The sequence below is a fragment of the Trachurus japonicus genome, chromosome 18 (assembly GCF_045865225.1).
Source record: "Trachurus japonicus isolate A0001 chromosome 18, Traja_1.0".
In the NCBI taxonomy this organism is placed as follows: Eukaryota; Metazoa; Chordata; class Actinopteri; order Carangiformes; family Carangidae; genus Trachurus; species Trachurus japonicus.
In genome coordinates, this window is record NC_140924.1 from 19,099,767 (window position 1) to 19,122,855 (window position 23,089).

Below are 23,089 nucleotides of genomic sequence, written 5' to 3' on the forward strand. Positions count from 1 at the left end.
GACCTCCAATGTAGACGCGCGACATGCGCGCTCATTAAAGCGGCGCGCATCCGCGTGCAGTCGGTGCGGCGGCAACACCGTTTTTTCCCCGTGCATGTCCATGGAGCTGTACGCCGCGGACACGCACGGTTCCCTACGTTGCTGTGTCAGGCAGGTGTTTCCACGGAGCTCTGCCCCGTTTCAGAGGTGAAGGAAGCCCTAAATGGAAAGACGTCGCCTCCGCGATGTAGAATGTGTTCAATTCAAAAAGTGAAACTAACACATTGTATCTTTATGTCCATTACACACTGAATGAAACATCCCATGTCTATATTTATTCAGTTTATTTTAATAGTAATAATTAGTGTGAATGCTGGAGGCATTCACACTATTGTTATTCAAATCTTTATTAGTGTGACTGCTGGAAGCAGTCACACTATTGTTCTTCTGTTTGGCCATTTTCTTCCGCCTTTTTACGGTCTTCTTCTAGTCCTTCATACTTTGTGCTATTTCAACAATTCATATATCAAAACGTGCAGCTTTTTTTTGAACTTTATCGGCATTACTTTTCTCTTTTTAACTATTTATACTTTTTCAAATATTTAACTTTTTCTGATTTTTTTCAGCTTTATAATGGGTGTGTATTGCGTCTAACGAGCAGAGCTAGAGTGGTGTCAGAGTGGAGAGAGGCAAAAAAACATTCTAGAGTTTTTCTGGCTAAACTGTCAGCACGGCCACAAATTAAACTCTAGACAAATTTTTTTCTCCAGTTTTGTAGCCACACTTGTCTTCTGGCTAAAATTCTGGTCAAAAATGCAAAGAGACTTGGATAATAATTTAAAATATTTTTTAAATGCAGCCAGGGAGCTCTCTGCTCTCATTCAGCCCAATGCATTTTTTTCACAGCAGCAGGAGAAGGAGCTCAACTTTGTAACTTGCTGTTAAGTACTTTTTAATTAATTTTAATTCACCACAAAATAGTCACAGGTCACAAAAAAGTCCTCTTCTTACTTGGTGTGGCTAATTTATACTCATTTCTTTTTATTTTAAGCATCATTGAAAAATCTCACATTCATCAAAGTCTCAACCTCTCTTCTCCACAACTCCACTGTAGTGTAGGGGGTAGGGTGGCTGCTTGCCAACTCCAAGGTCACTGGTTCGAATCCAAGGGAAGAACTCTTGTTATGTTATGTTGAATTCTGCTCTCCTCCCCCGCCTTCAATTGGTTACAGGTGTTTGTTATCTCCTTGATTACTCATACCAGTTTGCAGCACATCATCACATTACAATGAATGACAACAGTGTGGAAAGCAGTGTGCTCTCTGTAGCCGAGTGGCAGAGTAAAGGCTTAGTGATCATATGGTCATGGGTTCGATTCCTGCCTCTGTCATTTCACATCATTGCTTGACTTTTGATTCCAATTATTCAGCTGTCATTGGACAGTCTTTGATTCTTCATAGTATAAAGCTCACTGTAACTCAGGTTCTCTGTGGCCATATGGTTAGTGTGTTAGGTTACCACTCATGAAATTGTGGGTTCAATTCCTTCCATGGACATGTTTCTTGTATGCCATTCCGCATGTCTTTGTCAATTTATTCTGCTAATTCTGCTAATAATAGTCACAGGTCACAAAAAAGTCCTCTTCTTACTTGGTGTGCTAATTAGCCACACCAAGCACATGCTTATGTGTGTGCTCTCTGTGGCGAAGTGGCAGAGTAAAGGTTTATTGATCATGAGGTCATGGGTTCGATTCCTGCCTCCAGTCCAGCTCCAGTCTCCCTGAAACTGCCAGTTTGCGTCTGCCATTGGTTCACAGCAATTTGAAGGCAGAAAAACTCAGTGTGTCATACTTTCTGCTAGAGACTTCATTCAAATTCTGATCTGTAGACAAACTTCTAATGGCTCATTTATAATCTTCTCTCTTTAAGCATCATTGAAAAATCTCACATTCATCAAAGTCTCAACCTCTCTTCAGAAGTCAGTGAGCCTCTTATACAGGGATTTCTTTTACTCTTCTCTCATTGAATGTACCTATGGTGAAGTGGTTAGATCAGTGGGCTGATGTACTGAAGGTTGTGGGTTCATTTCCTTCCTTGGACATGTTTCTTGTATGCCATTTCGCATGTCTTTGTCAATTTATTCTGCTAATTCAGCATGGTTCAGCAATGGCTTTCAGCATTCACACCATTTACATTTTTGGAAATGCTTTTTCTAGTTCATTTTAATTCACCAAAAAATAGTCACAGGTCACAAAAAAGTCCTCTTCTTACTTGGTGTGGCTAATTTATACTAATTTCTTTTTATTTTAAGCATCATTGAAAAATCTCACATTCATCAAAGTCTCAACCTCTCTTCTCCCCAACTCTACTCTAGTGTAGTGGTTAGGGTGGCTGCTTGCCAACCCCAAGGTCACTGGTTCAAATCCAGGTTGAGCACTCTTGTTATGAATTCTGCTCCCCTCCATCACCCTCAATTGGTTTCAGGTGGTCGTTAAGAGACGCATTAATTGCTAGTGCCACAGTTTGTAACTTGCTGTTAAGTGATTTTTAAATCATTTTAATTCACCAAAAAATAGTCACAGGTCACAAAAAGTCCTCTTCTTTCTTGGTGTGGCTAATTTCTGCACTTTCCTTACCTTTTTTTTAAAGCAGGAGCCAGTGATCCTCTTATTAAAGGTTTTCTTTGCCCCTCACATACTGTCTCTGTCACTGGTTCGAATCCAAGGGAAGAACTCTTGTTATGTTATGTTGAATTCTGCTCTCCTCCCCCGCCTTCAATTGGTTACAGGTGTTTGTTATCTCCTTGATTACTCATACCAGTTTGCAGCACATCATCACATTACAATGAATGACAACAGTGTGGAAAGCAGTGTGCTCTCTGTAGCCGAGTGGCAGAGTAAAGGTTTAATGATCATATGGTCATGGGTTCGATTCCTGCCTTAGTCATTTCACATCATTGCTTGACTTTTGATTCCAATTATTCAGCTGTCATTGGACAGTCTTTGATTCCTCATAGTATAAAGCTCATTGTAACTCAGGTTCTCTGTGGCCATATGGTTAGTGTGTTAGGTGTTGTGCTATTTCAACAATTCATATATCAAAACGTGCAGCTTTTTTTGAACTTTATCGGCATTACTTTTCTCTTTTTAACTATTTATACTTTTTAAAATATTTAACTTTTTCTGCAAATTAAACTCTAGACAAATTATTTTCTCCAGTTTTGTAGCCAATATAGCCAAATATTTTTTAAATGCAGCCAGGGAGCTCTCTGCACATCATCACATTACAATGGCAACATACTTATGTCTGTGCTCTCTGTGGCGAAGTGGCAGAGTAAAGGTTTAGTGATTATGAGGTTGTGGGTTCAATTACTGGTCCAAATCTTGCCTCATCAACAATTATAGTGAATTATTTTCCCAGTCGTCCTCTGTTGACTTCTGATAACTTGCTTCATGTTGAAACTGCTGCTCTCAGCCTGAAATTCACAGAAATTTTCATTCTAAGTCATTCAAGCTTGACTCTCAAGCTTTCTTGATGTCAGAGTGAGACAGAGTGCAGCTCATCAACAGACAACAGTCTCTGCAACTGTGTGTGCACTGTGGCCTTCAGACAGAGTTGTGGAGAATTCTCAGCATTGGGCTGAATGAGAGCAGAGAGCTCCCTGGCTGCATTTAAAAAATATTTAAAATTATTATCTAAGTCTCTTTGCATTTTTGACCAGAATTTTAGCCAGAAGACAAGTGTGGCTACAAAACTGGAGAAAATAATTTGTCTAGAGTTTAATTTGCAGAAAAAGTTAAATATTTGAAAAAGTATAAATAGTTAAAAAGAGAAAAGTAATGCCGATAAAGTTAAAAAAAAGCTGCACCTTTTGATATATGAATTGTTGAAATAGCACAACACCTAACACACTAACCATATGGCCACAGAGAACCTGAGTTACAATGAGCTTTATGAGGAATCAAAGACTGTCCAATGACAGCTGAATAATTGGAATCAAAAGTCAAGCAATGAAGTGAAAAGACTGAGGCAGGAATCGAACCCATGACCATATGATCACTAAACCTTTACTCTGCCACTCAGCTACAGAGAGCACACTGCTTTCAAAACTGTTGTCATTCATTGTAATGTGATGATGTGCTGCAAACTGGTATGAGTAATCAAGGAGATAACAAACACCTGTAACCAATTGAAGGTGGGGGAGGAGAGCAGAATTCAACATAACATAACAAGAGTTCTTCCCTTGGATTCGAACCAGTGACCTTAGGGTTGGCAAGCATCCACTCTAACCCCTACACTACAGTGGAGTTGTGAAGAAGAGAGGTTGAGACTTTGATGAATGTGAGATTTTTCAATGATGCTTAAAATAAAAATAAATGAGTATACATTAGCCACACCAAGTAAGGAGAGGACTTTTTGTGACCTGTGACTATTTTTTGGTGAATTAAAATTAACTAGAAAAAGCATTTCCAAGAATGGAAATGGTGTGACTGCTGACAGCAACTGAACGCTGTTGCAGAATTAGCAAATAGTGCAAGCAGTGATCACCATACAAATGTTTGACCAAGGTCGGAATCGAACCCACATCCTCATGGTCATTAGACTTCCACTCTGCCTCTAGGCCACAGTGCACACACAGTTGCAGAGACTGTTGTCTGTTGATGATCTGCACACTGTCAACATCAAGAAAGCTTGAGAGTCAAGCTTGAATGACTTAGAATGAAAATGTCTGTGAATTTCAGGCTGAGCACTAACCATATGGCCACAGAGAACCTGAGTTACAATGAGCTTTATACTATGAGGAATCAAAGACTGTCCAATGACAGCTGAATAATTGGAATCAAAAGTCAAGCAATGAAGTGAAAAGACTGAGGCAGGAATCAAACCCATGACCATATGATCACTAAACCTTTACTCTGCCACTCGGCTACAGAGAGCACACTGCTTTCAAGACTGTTGTCATTCATTGTAATGTGATGATGTGCTGCAAACTGGTACGAGTAATCAAGGAGATAACAAACACCTGTAACCAATTGAAGGCGGGGGAGGAGAGCAGAATTCAACATAACATAACAAGAATTCTTCCCTTGGATTCGAACCAGTGACCTTAGGGTTGGCAACCAGTTACCCTACCCCCTACACTACAGTGGAGTTGTGAAGAAGAGAGGTTGAGACTTTGATGAATGTGAGATTTTTTGTGAAAAAGTTAAATATTTGAAAAAGTATAAATAGTTAAAAAGAGAAAAGTAATGCCGATAAAGTTCAAAAAAAGCTGCACGTTTTGATATATGAATTGTTGAAATAGCACAAAGTATGAAGGACTAGAAGAAGACCGTAAAAAGGCGGAAGAAAATGGCCAAACAGAAGAACAATAGTGTGACTGCTTCAGCAGTCACACTAATTAAAAAGCACTTAACAGCAAGTTACAAAGTTGAGCTCCTTCTCCTGCTGATGTGAAAAAAATGCATTGAGCTGAATGGGAGCAGAGAGCTCCCTGGCTGCATTTAAAAAATATTTAAAATTATTATCTAAGTCTCTTTGCATTTTTGACCAGAATTTTAGCCAGAAGACAAGTGTGGCTACAAAACTGGAGAAAATAATTTGTCTAGAGTTTAATTTGTGGCCGTGCTGACAGTTTAGCCAGAAAAACTCTAGAATGTTTTTTTTGCCTCTATCCACTCTGACACCACTCTGGCTCTGCTCGTTAGACGCAACACACACACATTATAAAGCTGAAAAAAATCAGAAAAAGTTAAATATTTTAAAAAGTATAAATAGTTAAAAAGAGAAAAGTAATGCCGATAAAGTTCAAAAAAAGCTGCACATTTTGATATATGAATTGTTGAAATAGCACAAAGTATGAAGGACTAGAAGAAGACCGTAAAAAGGCGGAAGAAAATGGCCAAACAGAAGAACAATAGTGTGACTGCTTCAGCAGTCACACTAATTATTCAGCTGTCATTGGACAGTCTTTGATTCCTCATAATATAAAGCTCATTGTAACTCAGGTTCTCTGTGGCCATATGGTTAGTGCTCAGCCTGAAATTCACAGACATTTTCATTCTAAGTCATTCAAGCTTGACTCTCAAGCTTTCTTGATGTTGACAGTGTGCAGATCATTAACAGACAACAGTCTCTGCAACTGTGTGTGCACTGTGGCCTAGAGGCAGAGTGGAAGTCTAATGACCATGAGGATGTGGGTTCGATTCTGACCTTGGTCAAACATTTGTATGGTGATCACAGCTTGCACTATTTGCTAATTCTGCAACAGCGTTCAGTTGCTATCAGCAGTCACACCATTTCCATTCTTGGAAATGCTTTTTCTAGTTAGTGTGACTGCTGAAGCAGTCACACTATTGTTCTTCTGTTTGGCCATTTTCTTCCGCCTTTTTACGGTCTTCTTCTAGTCCTTCATACTTTGTGCTATTTCAACAATTCATATATCAAAACGTGCAGCTTCTTTTGAACTTTATCGGCATTACTTTTCTCTTTTTAACTATTTATACTTTTTCAAATATTTAACTTTTTCTGATTTTTTTCAGCTTTATAATGTGTGTGTATTGCGTCTAACGAGCAGAGCTAGAGTGTAGAGAGGCAAAAAAACATTCTAGAGTTTTTCTGGCTAAACTGTCAGCACGGCCACAAATTAAACTCTAGACAAATTATTTTCTCCAGTTTTGTAGCCACACTTGTCTTCTGGCTAAAATTCTGGTCAAAAATGCAAAGAGACTTAGATAATAATTTTAAATATTTTTTAAATGCAGCCAGGGAGCTCTCTGCTCTCATTCAGCTCAATGCATTTTCTTCACATCAGCAGGAGAAGGAGCTCAACTTTGTAACTTGCTGTTAAGTGCTTTTTAATTAATTTTAATTCACCAAAAAATAGTCACAGGTCACAAAAAAGTCCTCTTCTTACTTGGTGTGGCTATTAATTTCTTTTTGTATTAAGCATCATTGAAAAATCTCACATTCATCAAAGTCTCAACCTCTCTTCTTGATGACTCCACTGTAGTGTAGGGGGTAGGGTAACTGCTTGCCAACCCTAAGGTCACTGGTTCGAATCCAAGGGAAGACTTCTTGTTATGTTATGTTGAATTCTGCTCTCCTCCCCCGCCTTCAATTGGTTACAGGTGTTTGTTATCTCCTTGATTACTCGTACCAGTTTGCAGCACATCATCACATTACAATGAATGACAACAGTCTTGAAAGCAGTGTGCTCTCTGTAGCCGAGTGGCAGAGTAAAGGCTTAGTGATCATATGGTCACGGGTTCGATTCCTGCCTCAGTCATTTCACATCATTGCTTGACTTTTGATTCCAATTATTCAGCTGTCATTGGACAGTCTTTGATTCCTCATAGTATAAAGCTCATTGTAACTCAGGTTCTCTGTGGCCATATGGTTAGTGTGTTAGGTGTTGTGCTATTTCAACAATTCATATATCAAAACGTGCAGCTTTTTTTGAACTTTATCGGCGTTACTTTTCTCTTTTTAACTATTTATACTTTTTCAAATATTTAACTTTTTCTGCAAATTAAACTCTAGACAAATTATTTTCTCCAGTTTTGTAGCCACACTTGTCTTCTGGCTAAAATTCTGGTCAAAAATGCAAAGAGACTTAGATAATAATTTTAAATATTTTTTAAATGCAGCCAGGGAGCTCTCTGCACATCATCACATTACAATGGCAACATGCTTATGTCTGTGCTCTCTGTGGTGAAGTGGCAGAGTAAAGGTTTAGTGATCATGAGGTTGTGGGTTCGATTACTGGTTCAAATCTTGCCTCATCAACAATTATAGTGAATTATTTTCCCAGTCGTCCTCTGTTGACTTCTGATAACTTGCTTCATGTTGAAACTGCTGCTCTCAGCCTGAAATTCACAGAAATTTTCATTCTAAGTCTTACTTGGTGTGGCTAATTTCTGCACTTTCCTTACCTTTTTTTAAGCAGGAGCCAGTGATCCTCTTATTAAAGGTTTTCTTTGCCACTCACATACTGTCTCTGCCTGTAGCCTAGTGGTTAGCTTGCTGAGCTGGAGACCTGAAGGTTACTGGTTCAAATCTTGCCTCAATAACAATTATTCACAGAAATTTTCATTCTAAGTCATTCAAGCTTGACTCTCAAGCTTTCTTGATGTCAGAGTGAGACAGAGTGCAGCTCATCAACAGACAATAGTCTCTGCAACTGTGTGTGCACTGTGGCCTAGAGGCAGAGTGGAAGTCTATTGACCATGAGGTTGTGAGTTCGAGTCCGACCTTGGTCAAACATTTGTATGGTGATCACTGCTTGCACTATTTGCTAATTCTGCAACAGCGTTCAGCTGCTGTCAGCAGTCACACCATTTCCATTCTTGGAAATGCCTTTTCTAGTTCTCTTTTTTTATTCTTACTTCTTTCTCCTTTTTACGGTCTTTAACTAGTCCTTCATACTTTGTGCGATTTCAACAATTCATATATCAAAACGTGCAGCTTTTTTTGAACTTTATCGGCATTACTTTTCTCTTTTTAACTATTTATACTTTTTAAAATATTTAACTTTTTCTGCAAATTTTTTCCCATAGGAATGCATTGAAAACGTCTTCAAACTTTTAAAATCTTCTTACTACTTTGAACCTCTAAAACTTCAGCATACTTTCTCCCACAGACTCCATTTGTCTTTTAAACTGTAGACAAACTTTTAATCTATTCACATATTACTCAGCTTATTAATATCTTCAACAGTTTCTGATATGTGGCCGTTTTAAAATCATTAAAATTTTCGACAAAATCCAACTTTATAATGGTTGTGTATTGCGCTTAACGAGCAGGGCTTAGAGTGAGTGACATCATCGTTAGAGTGAGAGGTATCGAAAAAACATCCTGGATTTTTTCTGGATAAATTGCCAGCACGGCCACAAATTAAACTCTAGACACATGATTTCCTCACCGGTTTGTTGCCACACTTGTCGTGTCTCATTTGATGTGCTCAAAACAGCAGACAGACTTACAGAATTGTCTCAATGAGCCTAATTGTGCAGCTAGACCCGCTCCAGTGGCTCATTGACTTCAATATAAAAGTAGGAGCTGTTTTTTTAGAAAAACAGAAATGCCCCCCTTTTCTACCCTGCGACGGCAAGAAAAGTTTTTGCCCTACAAACATTTAATGCACATCAATTTGCTCAGGAAGGTCTCCTTGCCCCAGTAGTCATGGCCACATTCTGATAAGAGGTACGGTTCTCTTTTACTGGGCTGTTTTGGGAAGCTGCACAGAGCTCAAATCTCTCTGCTCTGCTCTGCTCTGCTCTGTGTGCAGTTGGTCCAGCTGTAGCAGCCAGCTCGTTATCAAAGTCTATAGTGCAGGTGCAGCCTGGCCGCTCGTTAAGATGTTTTTAAACACAGCCCCACACACACACATGATAAACCAGACTGACAGAGGATGTCCACGCACAAACACAGGCATCACACTCACACAGACAGACACACACAGACACTCACACACAGTCACACATGCACACATACACAAACAGACAAACACACAAACACAACACTGTTCCACACAGTAAAATGTAAGCATGGTAGTCGCCATGGTAACTTCTGAGGGCAGGCTGCCACACAGGTGTAATCAATCAGATCATTAGGGAGAGAGGAGTTCTGTGGCGCTTATCAACAGTTTTACTTTCTGCACATGTACACACAGACAGAGAGACCGTCAGACTCACACACCCAGACACACACACAGGTTTTCAGCTCAAATTCATCAGGCTCTCAATTATTTTATACTTTTGATGTAAACATTTCCAACAATTTATTTTTTTCTCATGAATTTCAGTTCAGACATTTAACCTTTCCACCTCTATAAATAGTAGTGTAATTACAGGTGGAGCCTAGGACATAGGACGCAGCTTTTAACATGTGTCCTATCTATCTATCTATCTATCTATCTATCTATCTATCTATCTATCTATCTATCTATCTATCTATCTATCTATCTATCTATCTATCTATCTATCTATCTATACCCCTCCCTATTTTTTAACCCCTCTGTCTCCTTTTTTTCTTTCTTTCTTTCTTTCTTTCTTTCTTTCTTTCTTTCTTTCTTTCTTTCTTTCTTTCTTTCTTTCTTTCTTTCTTCTACTCCTTCATTTGTATTTTACGTAACTTTTTCTATCCTTCCCTCTCTATCCATCCATCCATCTACCTCTTTCTATCTATCATCCCCCTCTCTCTTTTTCTTCTTTCTTTCTTTCTTTCTTTCTTTCTTTCTTTCTTTCTTTCTTTCTTTCTTTCTTTCTTTCTTTCTTTCTCTCCATTTCTGTCTTTTTACTTTGTTTGTTTGATTGTTTCTTTCTTTCTTTCTATTCCTTTTCTCTTCCTTTGTTTTTACTCCATTTCTTTCTTTCTTTCTTTCTTTCTTTCACTCCATTTCTGTCTTTTTACTTCTTTGTTTGTTTGATTCTTTCTTTCTTTCTTTCTACTCCTTTTCTCTTCCTTTGTTTTTACTCCATTTCTTTCTTTCTTTCTTTCTTTCTTTCTTTCTTTCTTTCTTTCTTTCTTTCTTTCTTTCTTTCTTTCTTTCTTTCTTTCTTTCACTCCATTTCTGTCTTTTTACTTCTTTGTTTGTTTGATTCTTTCTTTCTTTCTGTCCTTTTCTTTTTTCTCTCTTGTTTCAATCTTTCTTTCTTTCTTTCTTTCAACAATTTCTTCAGCTCATTCAGCATTGCTGGAAGCATTCACACCATTTCCATTCTTGGAAATGTTTTTTCTAGTTATGACTAACATTCAGTGAAGACCTAAAAATCAGTAGCCTATCTCCAAAATGGAAATATTGCAAAGGAATTTTTTGTGAATAACAGTGTTAGCTGAACTTTGTGGAGTTATTAATCAAGGATGAACAACAACTGTGTGTGGGTGTGGTTACACATGTACTGTAGCTCCACCCAATGTCAGGTCTGCCTTTCAGTCTGCTGCACAGTATAAATACAGGACTATTTGGTTTGAAACACAGACATCAGTGGTTTCGTTCATTTGTTTGCTGATTCACATAAAACTGTGACAATGGCAGATGCCTTATCTGGAGATCTTGGTCCGACTTGTGATGCCGACGAACAGGTTCAAAGCATCTGTGACGGAGTAAGTGGGAAAATGATCATTCTACACTTTGATTTTTCAAACTACTGATGTACAGTTGATGTGGCCTGTGTGTTTCATCTCTGATGTATTTCTTGTTTTTTTTCAGGTGAAGGCCCAAGCAGAAGCTTTAACTTCGAAGAATTACAGCCTCTTCACAGCCATTAAATACAGAGCACAGACTGTGGCACGCATTATCCCTGGGACCAACTACTTCATCAAGGTGATTCATTTTTACCAAACAGAGAGGTTTTTTATTTTTTGTTTGAAAAGTATAGACTCACTGTCTGTCACCACCCTCACTGTTTCCATACTTGTTTCCACATTTCCTGAATATCTTAAAAAGAAAAAAGACAGTTGAGTGTAGGTCTCTATGCAGTTCCTGAAATATGTTTTGCAGGATTAAAAAAACAGCACTCTGTGATTATGGATTTGGAAAAGGAAACTATTTGAGTTTTGTTTTTTTCATCTTGCAGTAACATTGGATCACTGTCAGAACAAATGAATAATTGTCCAATGAATATTCAGACATGAAGTGGACACAGTGTTTGTTTTTCCTACTTGCAGGTCCATGTGGGAGGAGTTGAATATATTCACCTACATGTTTGGATTGGATTAATCCCAATTCTGAATCTTGGGCTGACCTCTCTGCAGGAAAACAAGACCCTCGACGACCCCATTGAGTCTTTCTAAAGGAACCACCAGTCAACAAGTCATCCTATCAGCCTGCAGGCTCCACTCTTCATCTGGTCTCATTTATAAAACTGTGCGTGGGATCGTTACTAAAAGGGTACGTACGCCCAAAAGCCAAGTTTTGCGTGCACCAGTAAATATTCAGACTTATAAAACCCTGCGTACGCACACTTGCAAGCAAACTTCCCTTTATAAATCACTGAGTTCCTACAAGTGTGCGCAGCTGAATCCGCTTCACGTTCCACCCTGTCCACGCCCTGTTTTAACCCTAGATGGTCAATGCAAACCACCACATGCATGCGATCTGCATGTCAATGAGCCTGACATGCTCTTGTTCTGTCGGTGTTGTGAATTAGCTGCAGGTGTGAAAGTGACAACGTGACGTGTTGCTGCAGCTGTTAACGGCGTCAGCGGCTCAGAGCGCTGCTGCCTCTCAAATGCTGGACCCGGTTCGGCACATAGTTACAACAATGACAACAGTTCTAATCTGAAACGAGTTATTAACCATTCATCATGGTCTCCCTCTCCCTCCTTTCTCCTCCAGCGGTGCCGTGGTGCAGAATTACGCACGGGGCTCACCGCTGTATTATTTACAGTAATTAGACTGATCGATAAAACTTTGATTCATAGCGGAATCAGTTACATTCTGAGAAATGATCAAACATGACACTTCTCTTGATAACAAGAAAACACAATGTAACAATTGTGCGAACGATTACTGGATTTTTTTTTTCCAGGGTTTGAGATTCCATTAACTCTCTATCATACTGTATGTTCACACAGTAGCCTATCATAGGAACATATAGTTATTTAGGCTACACCATGTATTTATCCCATGCAGCTGCGCCTCCTCTCCTCCTCCTTCGCTCTGGGAGTGGACAATATGACGGAGAGACGGTGGTGATTAAATATAGAGAAGGAATTTTGATTTTGAATTTTAAGTTAGATTCTAAGAAGATGTTTCTGAAACATCAGTCCGATGCAAAATAAGGGCGCTGTTGAATTATATCACCGTGGCAACATGGATCTTAACGCATATGGGTTGAAATTAAATGTGTGACGGCCGACAATAAAAACATAATCGTTCTTCTCAATCATCATTTCCTGAGTCTGACTTCAGTTCACCACCACACCGTCTGTGTCGCCAATTCCCCTTTTCCTCCAAACCATGCGTATGCATGGCTCACAGTTTGCTTAGAGCTGCGCACATTCTCCCGTCAAGTTTGTTTTTTATAGATCACAACCTTGGCGTGAAAAGTCACGTACGCCACTTTCAGGCCCCGTTTTGTGCGTACGCAACGGTTATAAATGAGACCCAGTAGGCCTTTTATATTACACAATGTCATCCACTGCTGACATGTGATAACACACTGTGATGTTTCATCGTGACATGATGAGTGTATCACATTTGAATTCTTTTATGTGAGATTCAAATAAAATAAATCGTAATGAAATTAATCAGACTTGTTGTGATTCATTTTGAACATCACCAACATCACCTTTAGCTCCATCAGATGACAATAATTATATGGGGTTGTCTTCAAGTTTACACAATGGGTACGGTCCATGACTTAGTGTGTGGAAGTGTATTTTCTACTAAACAAAACAATTAGTGGAATAATAAAAAATACTATTTGACTAATATCTGTTCCACATTAAATTACAATTTAGACTTAATATTCTACCAATGGAGTAAATAAATAAAAGTTACAGTTCAAGACTGGTTCCTGTGATGCTCTGTCTGTAGATCATGAAGCTGCAGGAGATGTATCACAGAGTGACAAGTAGGTGCCTGCCTGCCTACCTGCCGAGTCAATTCACACACAGGAAGGTGATGCACACTGTCTCGGTCACTCCATTCTCACACGCACGCACACACACAGCACAAAAAACAGCGCTGTGACCCCTCAACCCCCGATGCACATATCATGCCCACACAACAATGGGGCTTCGAGTTTTCATTCTCCACACACACTCTTTAATTCACAGCACAAACTGATACCCATCGCTATACCGTCCCCAAAAGACAGACAATGCATGTTGTGCACACGAGCCTAATGAAATAAAATGTTGAAGACCAGCAACTGAATTAACAGTGTTAGTTGAACTTTATGGAGTTATTCATCAAGGATGAACAACTGTGTGTGGTTACACATGTACTGTAGCTCCACCCAGTGTCAGGTCCACCTTTCAGTCTGCTGCACAGTATAAATACAGGGATATTTGGTTTGAAACACAGACGTCAGTGGTTTCGTTCATTCGTTTGCTGATTCACATAAAACTGTGACAATGACAGATGTTGTATGTGGAGGTCTTGGTCCGACTCATGATGCCGATGAAAATGTTCAGAGCATCTGTGACAAAGTAAGTAGGAAACTGATCTTTGTTACACTTTCATTTTTCGAACTACTCATGTACAGTTGATGTGGCCTGTATGTTTCATCTCTGATGTGTTTCTTGTTTTTTTCAGGTGAAGCACCAAGCAGAAGCTAAAACTGGGAAGAACTACGGCGTCTTCAAAGCCACTAAATACAGAGCACAGGTTGTGGCTGGGATCAACTACTTCATCAAGGTGATTCATTTTTACCCAACAGAGAGGTTTTTTATTTATTGTTTGAGGGTTTGAAAAGTATAGGCTCACTATCTGTCACCACCCTCACTTTTTTCATACTTGTTTCCACATTTCCTGAATATCTTAAAAAGAAAAAAGACAGTTGAGTGTAGGTCTCTCTGCAGTTCCTGAAATATGTTTATTTTGGTACTTTTACAGGATTAAAATAAGATTCTTTATTGTCATAGTAGAAAGGAAACTATTTGAGTTTTGTTTTGTTCAGCCTGCAGTAACCCCATGGATCACTGTCAGAACAAATTAACAGTTGTCCAATGAATATCCAGACATGAGGTGGACACATTGTGTTTCTTTTGCCCACTTGCAGGTCCATATGGGAGGAGATGAATATATTCACCTACGTGTTTGGGAAAAGCTCCCATGTGAGGGAGGGAAACTTGAGCTGACCTCTCTGCAACAAAACAAGACCCACGACGACCCCATTGAGTCTTTCTAAAAGTCAACAAATCATCCAATCAGCCTGCAGGCTCCACTCTTCATCTCACTGTCCAGGCCTCTTATGTTAGCTACACAATGTTATCCACTGCTGACATGTGATAACACACGGTGTGATGTTTCATGGTGACATGATGAGTGTATCACATTTGAATTATTTTATGTGAGATTCAAATAAAATAAATCATAATGAAATGAATCAGACTTCTTGTGATTCATTTTGAACATCACCAATATCACCTTTAGCTCCATCAGATGACAACAATTATATGGGGTTGTCTTCAAGTTTACACAATGAGTACTGTCGATGACTTAGTGTGTGGGAGTGTATTTTCTCTAAAACTAAACAAAACAATAAGTGGAATAATAAAAATACTATTTGAATGACTAATATCTGTTCCACATTAAATTACAATTTAGACTTAATATTCTACCAATGCCCAGCAAACACAAAACGTAATTTCAACGTTGATTTCCGGTTGAAACCTAAAAGAAACTAAAAAGCAGTTACAACATCAACGTGGTGCAAAATGCAAAATGCATTTGCATATGTGTTTTGCACCACGTTTTGCGCCACGTTGATGTTGTAACCGCTTTTTAGACGGTTGAATAGAGGTTGAAAAACGTTCAAACCTTATATCAACCTGGTTTCAACCGAAAATCAACGTTGAAATTACGGTTTGTGTTTGCTGGGATTGTTTAATTTTAGTTGATAATGATTTCCGTTGTAGCTCTCAAAAGAGATTGTATTGATTAGATTGACGTTTTTTCTCTAAATGAGGGAGGCGAAATTACGTCTAAACAAAACGTAATTTCAACGCATTTAATGTTTAATAAAATATCGTAAATATGGACATATGAGCTTTGTGCTGTTAATAGAAAGCTTCCAGTACATCGCAATGGTGATATTTTAATGAATTTATGTAAAATTAGAGGATGCCGTGTACTGGTGTAATGCGCATGCATATTAATAATAATAATAATAATTATTATTATTATTCCTTTTTTATGATTGTGTCTATTTATTTACTATTTGCTTGTGCATGATTTGCGTCTTGTGTCTGTGGCAAGTCTGAGTAAATAGTGTGAGTGCTTGGTAATTCAGGGTGGGTGGGCCTGGGAAGGAAGGGCATGAGCAAATGGGAGTTCATAACCTGCCATTGAACTATTGTCTGTAATGATTGTTGAGCATTGCTGTGATCTTGTTTGTTCTATGCAAAAATCAATGAAGAAAGTTTGGATTAAAAAAGGGTGGATGCCTGATCCTGAGGAATTAACAAGTAGCCTACTGAACAGAAAACACTGCTGTACAAAAACAGAAAAAAAAAATCAAAATACAGCTGAGGCCCTACCAGCTACCTATTCTGCCACACTAAGTTATACGACTGATTACAACTGACTGCTCTACAAAAGCAGTGTGAAATATACCCCAGCTATAATTACAAAATGAAATTTTTTGAGCAATTTCAAGGCATTTGACGTGGAAAGGTCCACATGGATGAAACTCACTGTGGACCTTTCCTATTTCAAGTTAACCAGGGGTGCACATCGTGGCAAGTACAACAACACAGCCCTGCCCTGCCTCTCTTATCCCAGCATCCTTTTCATTGCAGGCCACATTCTAGATCAGAATGTTATTGTTTTCGACCATTTTGCCACGTCAAATGCCTTAAAATTGCTCAAAAAATTTCATTTTGTAATTATAGCTGGGGTATATTTCCACACAATATCATGGCATAGTCTACTGAAAGGTGGCTGCTGGCAGTTAGTTTTAAGTTGAATATTTGACAGACAATCGCTCCTTCTCAATACATTAAAAATGTGTTCAAATGCAATAAAAAGAGGCTTAGATCTTCTGCCCTGTGTTGATTCTGAGCAAAAAGGTCACATGACCTATTTGGATTGACATCTCTAAATAGGCTATTCATTTATTTCATGTAAATATGAGACTTATAGCTCAATAACTCCCAGGTCATGTGACCTGTTGGCTCAAAATCATACAGGATGGTAGATCTAAGCCTGCTCTATGATACATTCCTTTGTTATTGCATTTGAACACATGTAATATTTTATATATATTTTATACTGTAAATATGAGCATTAGAGCTCAATAACTCCCAGGTCATGTGACCTATTTGCTCAAAATCACCACAGAACAGAAGATCTAAGCCTCCTCCATGACAGTCACCTGTTTTTATTGCATTTGAACACATGTAATATTTTATATGAATTTTTTTATATATTTTATACCTCTTTTTATTGCACACATCTTATATTTTCTCTGAATTTTTAATGTATTGAGAAGGAGCGAATGTCTGTCAAATATCCAATTTAAAGCAGAAGTAAGTGATAGAATGTTGACTGGCCGCCGGGAAGCGTCTCTTTTCTGTGGGGCGGAAGTTCCTCCTCAGTCAGGGGGCCAAAACTGATATTGTAACTTATGCGGACACCTCAGGGTACAAGCTGACAACCTATCCAGTGTCAATAATTGACCCCTCAACATGTATTCTAGCCAGGTTGTCAGTTTAGGAAATTATTTTTTTGTTCATTTCATGACTGTTTTCTAAAGGTGGTAAAATCGGATCCCCCCCCCCCCCAAAGTGCTTCCTTATTCTTTGAACCTCCTCTTGTAGTTTTGAGAAAATTTGCAATATCCAATTCATATGCAAACATGATCTTTAGAAAACAATAATCAATATACCAGAGGAGTATTGCACTGTAGGGGGCGCTATTTGTCAGCACAGCTGTCGAATGAGGCAACAGTGAAGATGATAACAGCAGGTGTCAACAGTCTCAACAGGGTAATGTATTTAAGATAATTTGTCTAATTGTCTACAAACAAAACCATCTACTGCTACTGTAATGGAGGGTCCCGTGTGCACCCACCCATAAAAAGGACATGCAAACCTGACTGACAAATGGTCATTGACCTCTTGGCATAACGGTTTGCATCGTCGCCTGCCATGTGGGAGACCAATGTTTGAACCCTACCTGGGGCAGTCCGTACCGAAACACAACGCAGAGGGCCAAATGTTGTCAGAAAACGGTATAGGAGACGCTTTTTCCCACTAACTAAACTTAAAAACTAATGTACTTTCATACAAATGTGAATGAGTGTGTACTGGGCATATATGTTGACAATTAATTTTATGCACAGCCTACTCTACAGTCTGCTAGTTAAAGTTAGGTCTACGATTTGAAAGATTGATCATTATTATTAAAGCAGAAGTAAGTGGTCCGGTCGTTTTCGCTAATGCTGCGTTCCAGGCAGGCTTTTGAAATCGTAAATTACAGCTTCAAGTCACAACTTACGACTTTGTAGCGTTTCAGGCAACCCACTCGTGTTTTTCCGACCTGTTTTACTGGTGAAAGTCACTATAACGGCCACTCGTAACTTCCGACCGGCGAACTCGTACCAGATCGAACTGGTACGACTTCACGGTCGGAAAAATACGAGTTTCCTTGAACGCACCATAACAGTCCTCGTCGCTACGTCACCACATTCACGGCGTTCCTTGGCTGCACACACAGCCCTGCATGCCGTTCTCTCTCCTCATTGGATAAAAACTGTAGGATACGATAAATGTTTTCTCCTCGGCTCAGAGCAGAGCAGAGTGACTGACAGACCCGTGTTTCAGTCCAAACACTCTATGTAAGTGATTGCTGTCGGAAGATATACTATTTAAGACTTATATTAACACAAATATATCACTTACTTCTGCTTTAATGTAACGTAATTTAGATGGTGGTTATGGCCCTATAGTAACGGTGCGTTCCAGGCACCCCATAAGTCGTGTTTTTTGACCCGTTCCTATGGTTACCCGTGGGAACGTACAGTCAAACTCGTAACTTCTGTAATGGTAAATTTGAATATCTGATATCAAGTTTATGTATGTGGTCCTTGTGGTTGTGTAGATATTTGACATTTATTGTGGGCAGGTCGTGTTAAGCAGGAAACCTGAAAATTTGCTTAAAATTGCTTCCAAAACTCACAAAAATATTTTTTCAGGTTGACAACCACCCTAGAATTTCACTTATAGGCCCCCTCTAACTAAAAAAAATGGTTGTCATCTTAACATGTCCGCAAAAGTCTTAACGGAAGCACTTTTCAGAATTGGCCCCCTATCATACGAGAGCTGCCATGGTGAAAGCAACTTCTGCTCTTTGTTTCTTCTTGTTACACAGGTTGGTCGAATGTTAAGCAAATCATAACAAACAGCAAACATGATTATTCATATGGTAAACATGATTAGTATGTCGTAAAATAAGGGTCATAGCCTTAGCGTGTGTAAAGGGTGGACACAGTTTCAGTTTGTTTACATCGGTGGCGCTAGCAACGGTAGTGGCCGCTGCGCAGTGTTGTGCTAAATTTGGACTCCCGCTGCATTTAAGTGAACATGTTATTCTTCTCTTTTTTGTGTTAAAATATTATATTGAATTTTCTGTGTTTCAGAGTGTATGGTGTTGAGTCAAACTTTTACGTAATGGCTCTCAAGAAGTTACATGTGAGGCTCATTAAAGAGGAACTAAACCCCTAAACCACTTTTTTCTGCTGAAAACAAATGTATTTGGGTATAAGGTAGTGTTGTCAGTTGATTCTGGTCCAACTTTTGACATTTTAGTCAAAATATTTCAATTTGGTGTATTTTGTAGTAAAAATGTAGAGTGACTGCCCTCTATGGGTTGAAACACGGCTATTACAATCGAATTTTCCTATTGGCTGAGATGGAGGCAGATGACGTTTTGGAGGCAGCTTTCGTCACCGGCCACCGGCTCCCTGGCCAATCAGCACCGGCTGCTGCCTGCCGCTAACGGTTGCTAGGCACTCTAGCTGCTCTGCTGCGGCTAACGGCTGCTAACAGCTGCCTGAATGGGAATCGTTATTGCGGCCGGCGCTAACGAGCCGTTAACGAGCTAACGAGCCGGCGGATCAGCTGTAGATGCTGTGTCACGGCTCTGGCGTCCTCTCCTAGTAGTGTCCGCGCTACTAGTGTTGAGTCGCTCGTTAGTAGCTCGTTAGCGCTAGCAGAAGTGTCGATGTGTGTTTATTACTTTTTTTTCTCTTTTGTGTGATTTCGCGGGTGTGAATGGGGCGCAGGGGGGAGGGGGGGTCGTAGAGTGCTCCTGGAGTCCCGCCCATAATCAAGGCATTTTTTGAATTTCAAGCTTAGAGCACGTCATCCAAAACTGAGGGGTTTAGTTCCCCTTTAATTGAGATGATGTGAAATGACTGAGTAATGTCAGTAATAGGAAAGGATTCATATTCCTTGTTAAACCAGAGAATTTCTAATATTGAGGAGAAGTGCCACTCTCGTCCTACTTCCGGGTTTTCGGAACACGTCTCTGTCCATGTGGGGGCGCTCGCAGGCGAGTGCAGAATGAATGGGAGTAAATGGGGATACACCCCTAAAAATCCACTTTTCTCTGGAAATAATTTTTTGTCAAGTAATTTGAATATTATTATCAAAAGGGGGAAGCAATAAAATGCACTTGGCTGAATATTGGATTTTTTAAGTTCACTTTTCTGTTCTAAAAAGCTGTTCAAAAAAACATGATGACGTCACAGACAAGAGGTGCTGCTTTACGGTAATTTCTGAGTCACCTCAGAGCACGATGACAGCCCGTCCAGCCCGTCTACAGAACCGCGGACCATAACCATGTTATAACCGATAACATAACATAATAATAATTAAAAAAAACAAACATTTAATGCAGGCGATCGGTTCATTGTAAAACATTTATTTATTTATGCAAATGTGGTGAACGTAGGAGGCTACAGAGCCCCCAGGCAGCACTGCTCTCTGTCCAATACACAAATGAAGCTTCACTTTTCATTCAAACAATAAACTAATGCTACTGCTACAATTGTTAGATTTCATCAACCAGCCGGTGGTAAACCTCTAAAAACCTACGGGTAAGTTAATCAACGACCGTTTTCTCCGCCGGGATCGACGACAGAGGTACGCCGACCGAGCACGGCAGCAGTGATGTCCCGGTCATTGCTCCACAGGTGCAGCTTCACTTCTCCGAAAACATCGGAGCAGACTTCTAAACAGCCGTCATTTGGATAAACTGACCGCATATTGGGAGACTAAACAGTTACTTTCTCGCTTGAAAAAATATTAAAAGTTAATAAAAGTGCATAATAACAGCGGTACAGAAAGAAATAAAACAGCTTTTCGCCCGTTTTACAGCTACTGTGTCATCAGGTGGGATCTCTGGTCGTAAATAGTCGCAAGTCCGTCACTGACCAATCAGCATGCATTAGCAGAATGCTAGCGTTTTATGGGCAACAACAGCCCAACCTGTAGGAAATCGAAAGGACAAAACTTCTCAACAATTTCACTTTTAACCTATAATCCATATTGATCTTGCAGAAACTACAACAATATTTGCGATTTTTTGACTATTACCAGGTGAAAGGGACAAATTTAGCCTTCTAGCTCCATAGGGCCCCATTCATTCTGCACTCGCCCGCGAGCACTCCTAGTGGAATTCTGGTGGAACTGCAACCAAGTTCGATACAATGGGGCTAATGGAGAGTGGCAAGGCTCGTCAATAGACTGGCTCTGGTTAAACATGGTTTATGGTTTAATATTGTGTGTTATATGTGCCTTTGAAACACTCTTGTGACATATTTCGAGTAATTGTAATCACTAAGAGAGAGATAAAGATATTGTGTTTTAGGGTTGTTCGGTATACCGGTACTTCGTACCGGGTTACTGACGCATTTAAAACGGTACCATACTGCGCTTAGATGGGACCGGTACTTTCATTTTGCTTTCAAATTCAATACTTTCATTGTAATTTGAGCCGAGGCGAGCGAGTGAGCCACAAATGAAGCAAGGTGCTTTTTTCTGTGTGTGTGCGAGAGAGACGGGCCACCACAGACTCTTATAATGCAAACACTGCTGGGTGATAAGTTTCGTTTTTACCGTGCACCACCACTGGCATTCTGTCTCTCACACGGGGGGGGGGGGGGTCGAATCAATTTGGTCTACATATGGGAAACAATAGGTGTGTGTGTGTTTGAGTAACATGAACATGAACGTTTGTGTTTCATTTTACACTGATAACAATTTCTCCCCAAAATTACAACTGGTCAAAATAACAAAAAGAGATGCAGTGTTTTCAGACCTCAAATAATGCAAAGAAAACAAGTTGATATTCATTTTTAAACAGACCACATTTTTTTTTAATTTAGGAAGAGTTCAGAATAATATGGAAATTTAATCCTGCAGCATCAGTAACTTTCTTCTTGTTACACTGTTAAGTAATCTGCCTGCCTGTCCCTCCACTCGGGACCTGCAACATATGTCAATATATGTATATTAACACAAACATTCTGCTTACTTCTGCTTTAATGCATCATGGCTGAAAAATAAAAATGTCACTGGCTTTGTGATTTTCTATGTTTACAATGAAATACATGAAAGTGCTTAAGATAATGTAGGTCATGTAATGTAAATCTGCCAAAGGTGTGCCAATTCAAGTCTTTAGTCAGGGTGGACAGAGGGCCCTTATGATTCAAGGTCAGTCCTGATCATCACTTACAGCCAGGTTGAAAAATCAACAATCATTTTAAAAATTCACTTTTCTTTACAGGTGAGCAACATTTTTAACTCAGACATTTTCCTTGGGTGCAATCATGGGCTTCTCTTTCTAACAGTTTCTTTTTGAAGTACTCCATTTCTTCTGGGGTCAGAAGAGCCATTTTACCAACATGGTAACCGTAACCAGCCACTCAACATTACAGATGCCACAAGTAAACATGCTCTTTCCCTTAGAGATTGAAAAGAAAACCAGTTTCATCAGTTTCATTATTGAAAACCTTTGAAACACTTATTTCAAATATACTAAAGAATGTGTGGTTGGCCTATAGAAATTCAACATGTGGTATTTCACTTAAACACAATAGGTCTGTCAAGTCATATGCATATATTGGCCCTCATTTAAACGCGCCTACACATCAAAAACATAGTGCCCCTCCGGCGTGAGATTTTTGCCTATGCTACTCTCACATTCAGATTGATTTCAATAAATTTCAATTTAGCGGCTGGTTTACGCACGTAGTGGTAGTAAATGGCAATTGACAAATGCAATTTCAACTCAAGATCCCTACTTGTTCCAGAGACGAGCTACAAAGAGAGAGGAAGGGGAAGCTCCTCCCACCAACATGACTGCGGTCAAACCAGATGTCTCTCTGCAACTCTGCAATACGGGCGCATTTAAAATATTGGAGCGGCTGGCT

The 23,089-nt window shown here is 39.4% G+C and overlaps 1 protein-coding gene across 1 annotated transcript; it reads left to right on the top strand.

The window, feature by feature from the left end:
* The first annotated feature begins 13,956 nt into the window (after nt 1-13,956).
* LOC146969190 (cystatin-B-like) lies at nt 13,957-14,926 on the top strand. The gene is made up of 3 exons (XM_085758938.1): nt 13,957-14,138; nt 14,245-14,346; nt 14,711-14,926. Exons 1-3 carry the CDS (start codon nt 14,064-14,066, stop codon nt 14,837-14,839), a joined length of 306 nt encoding a protein of 101 aa, XP_085615064.1. The 5' UTR covers nt 13,957-14,063; the 3' UTR covers nt 14,840-14,926.
* Nucleotides 14,927-23,089: the final 8,163 nt, after the last annotated feature.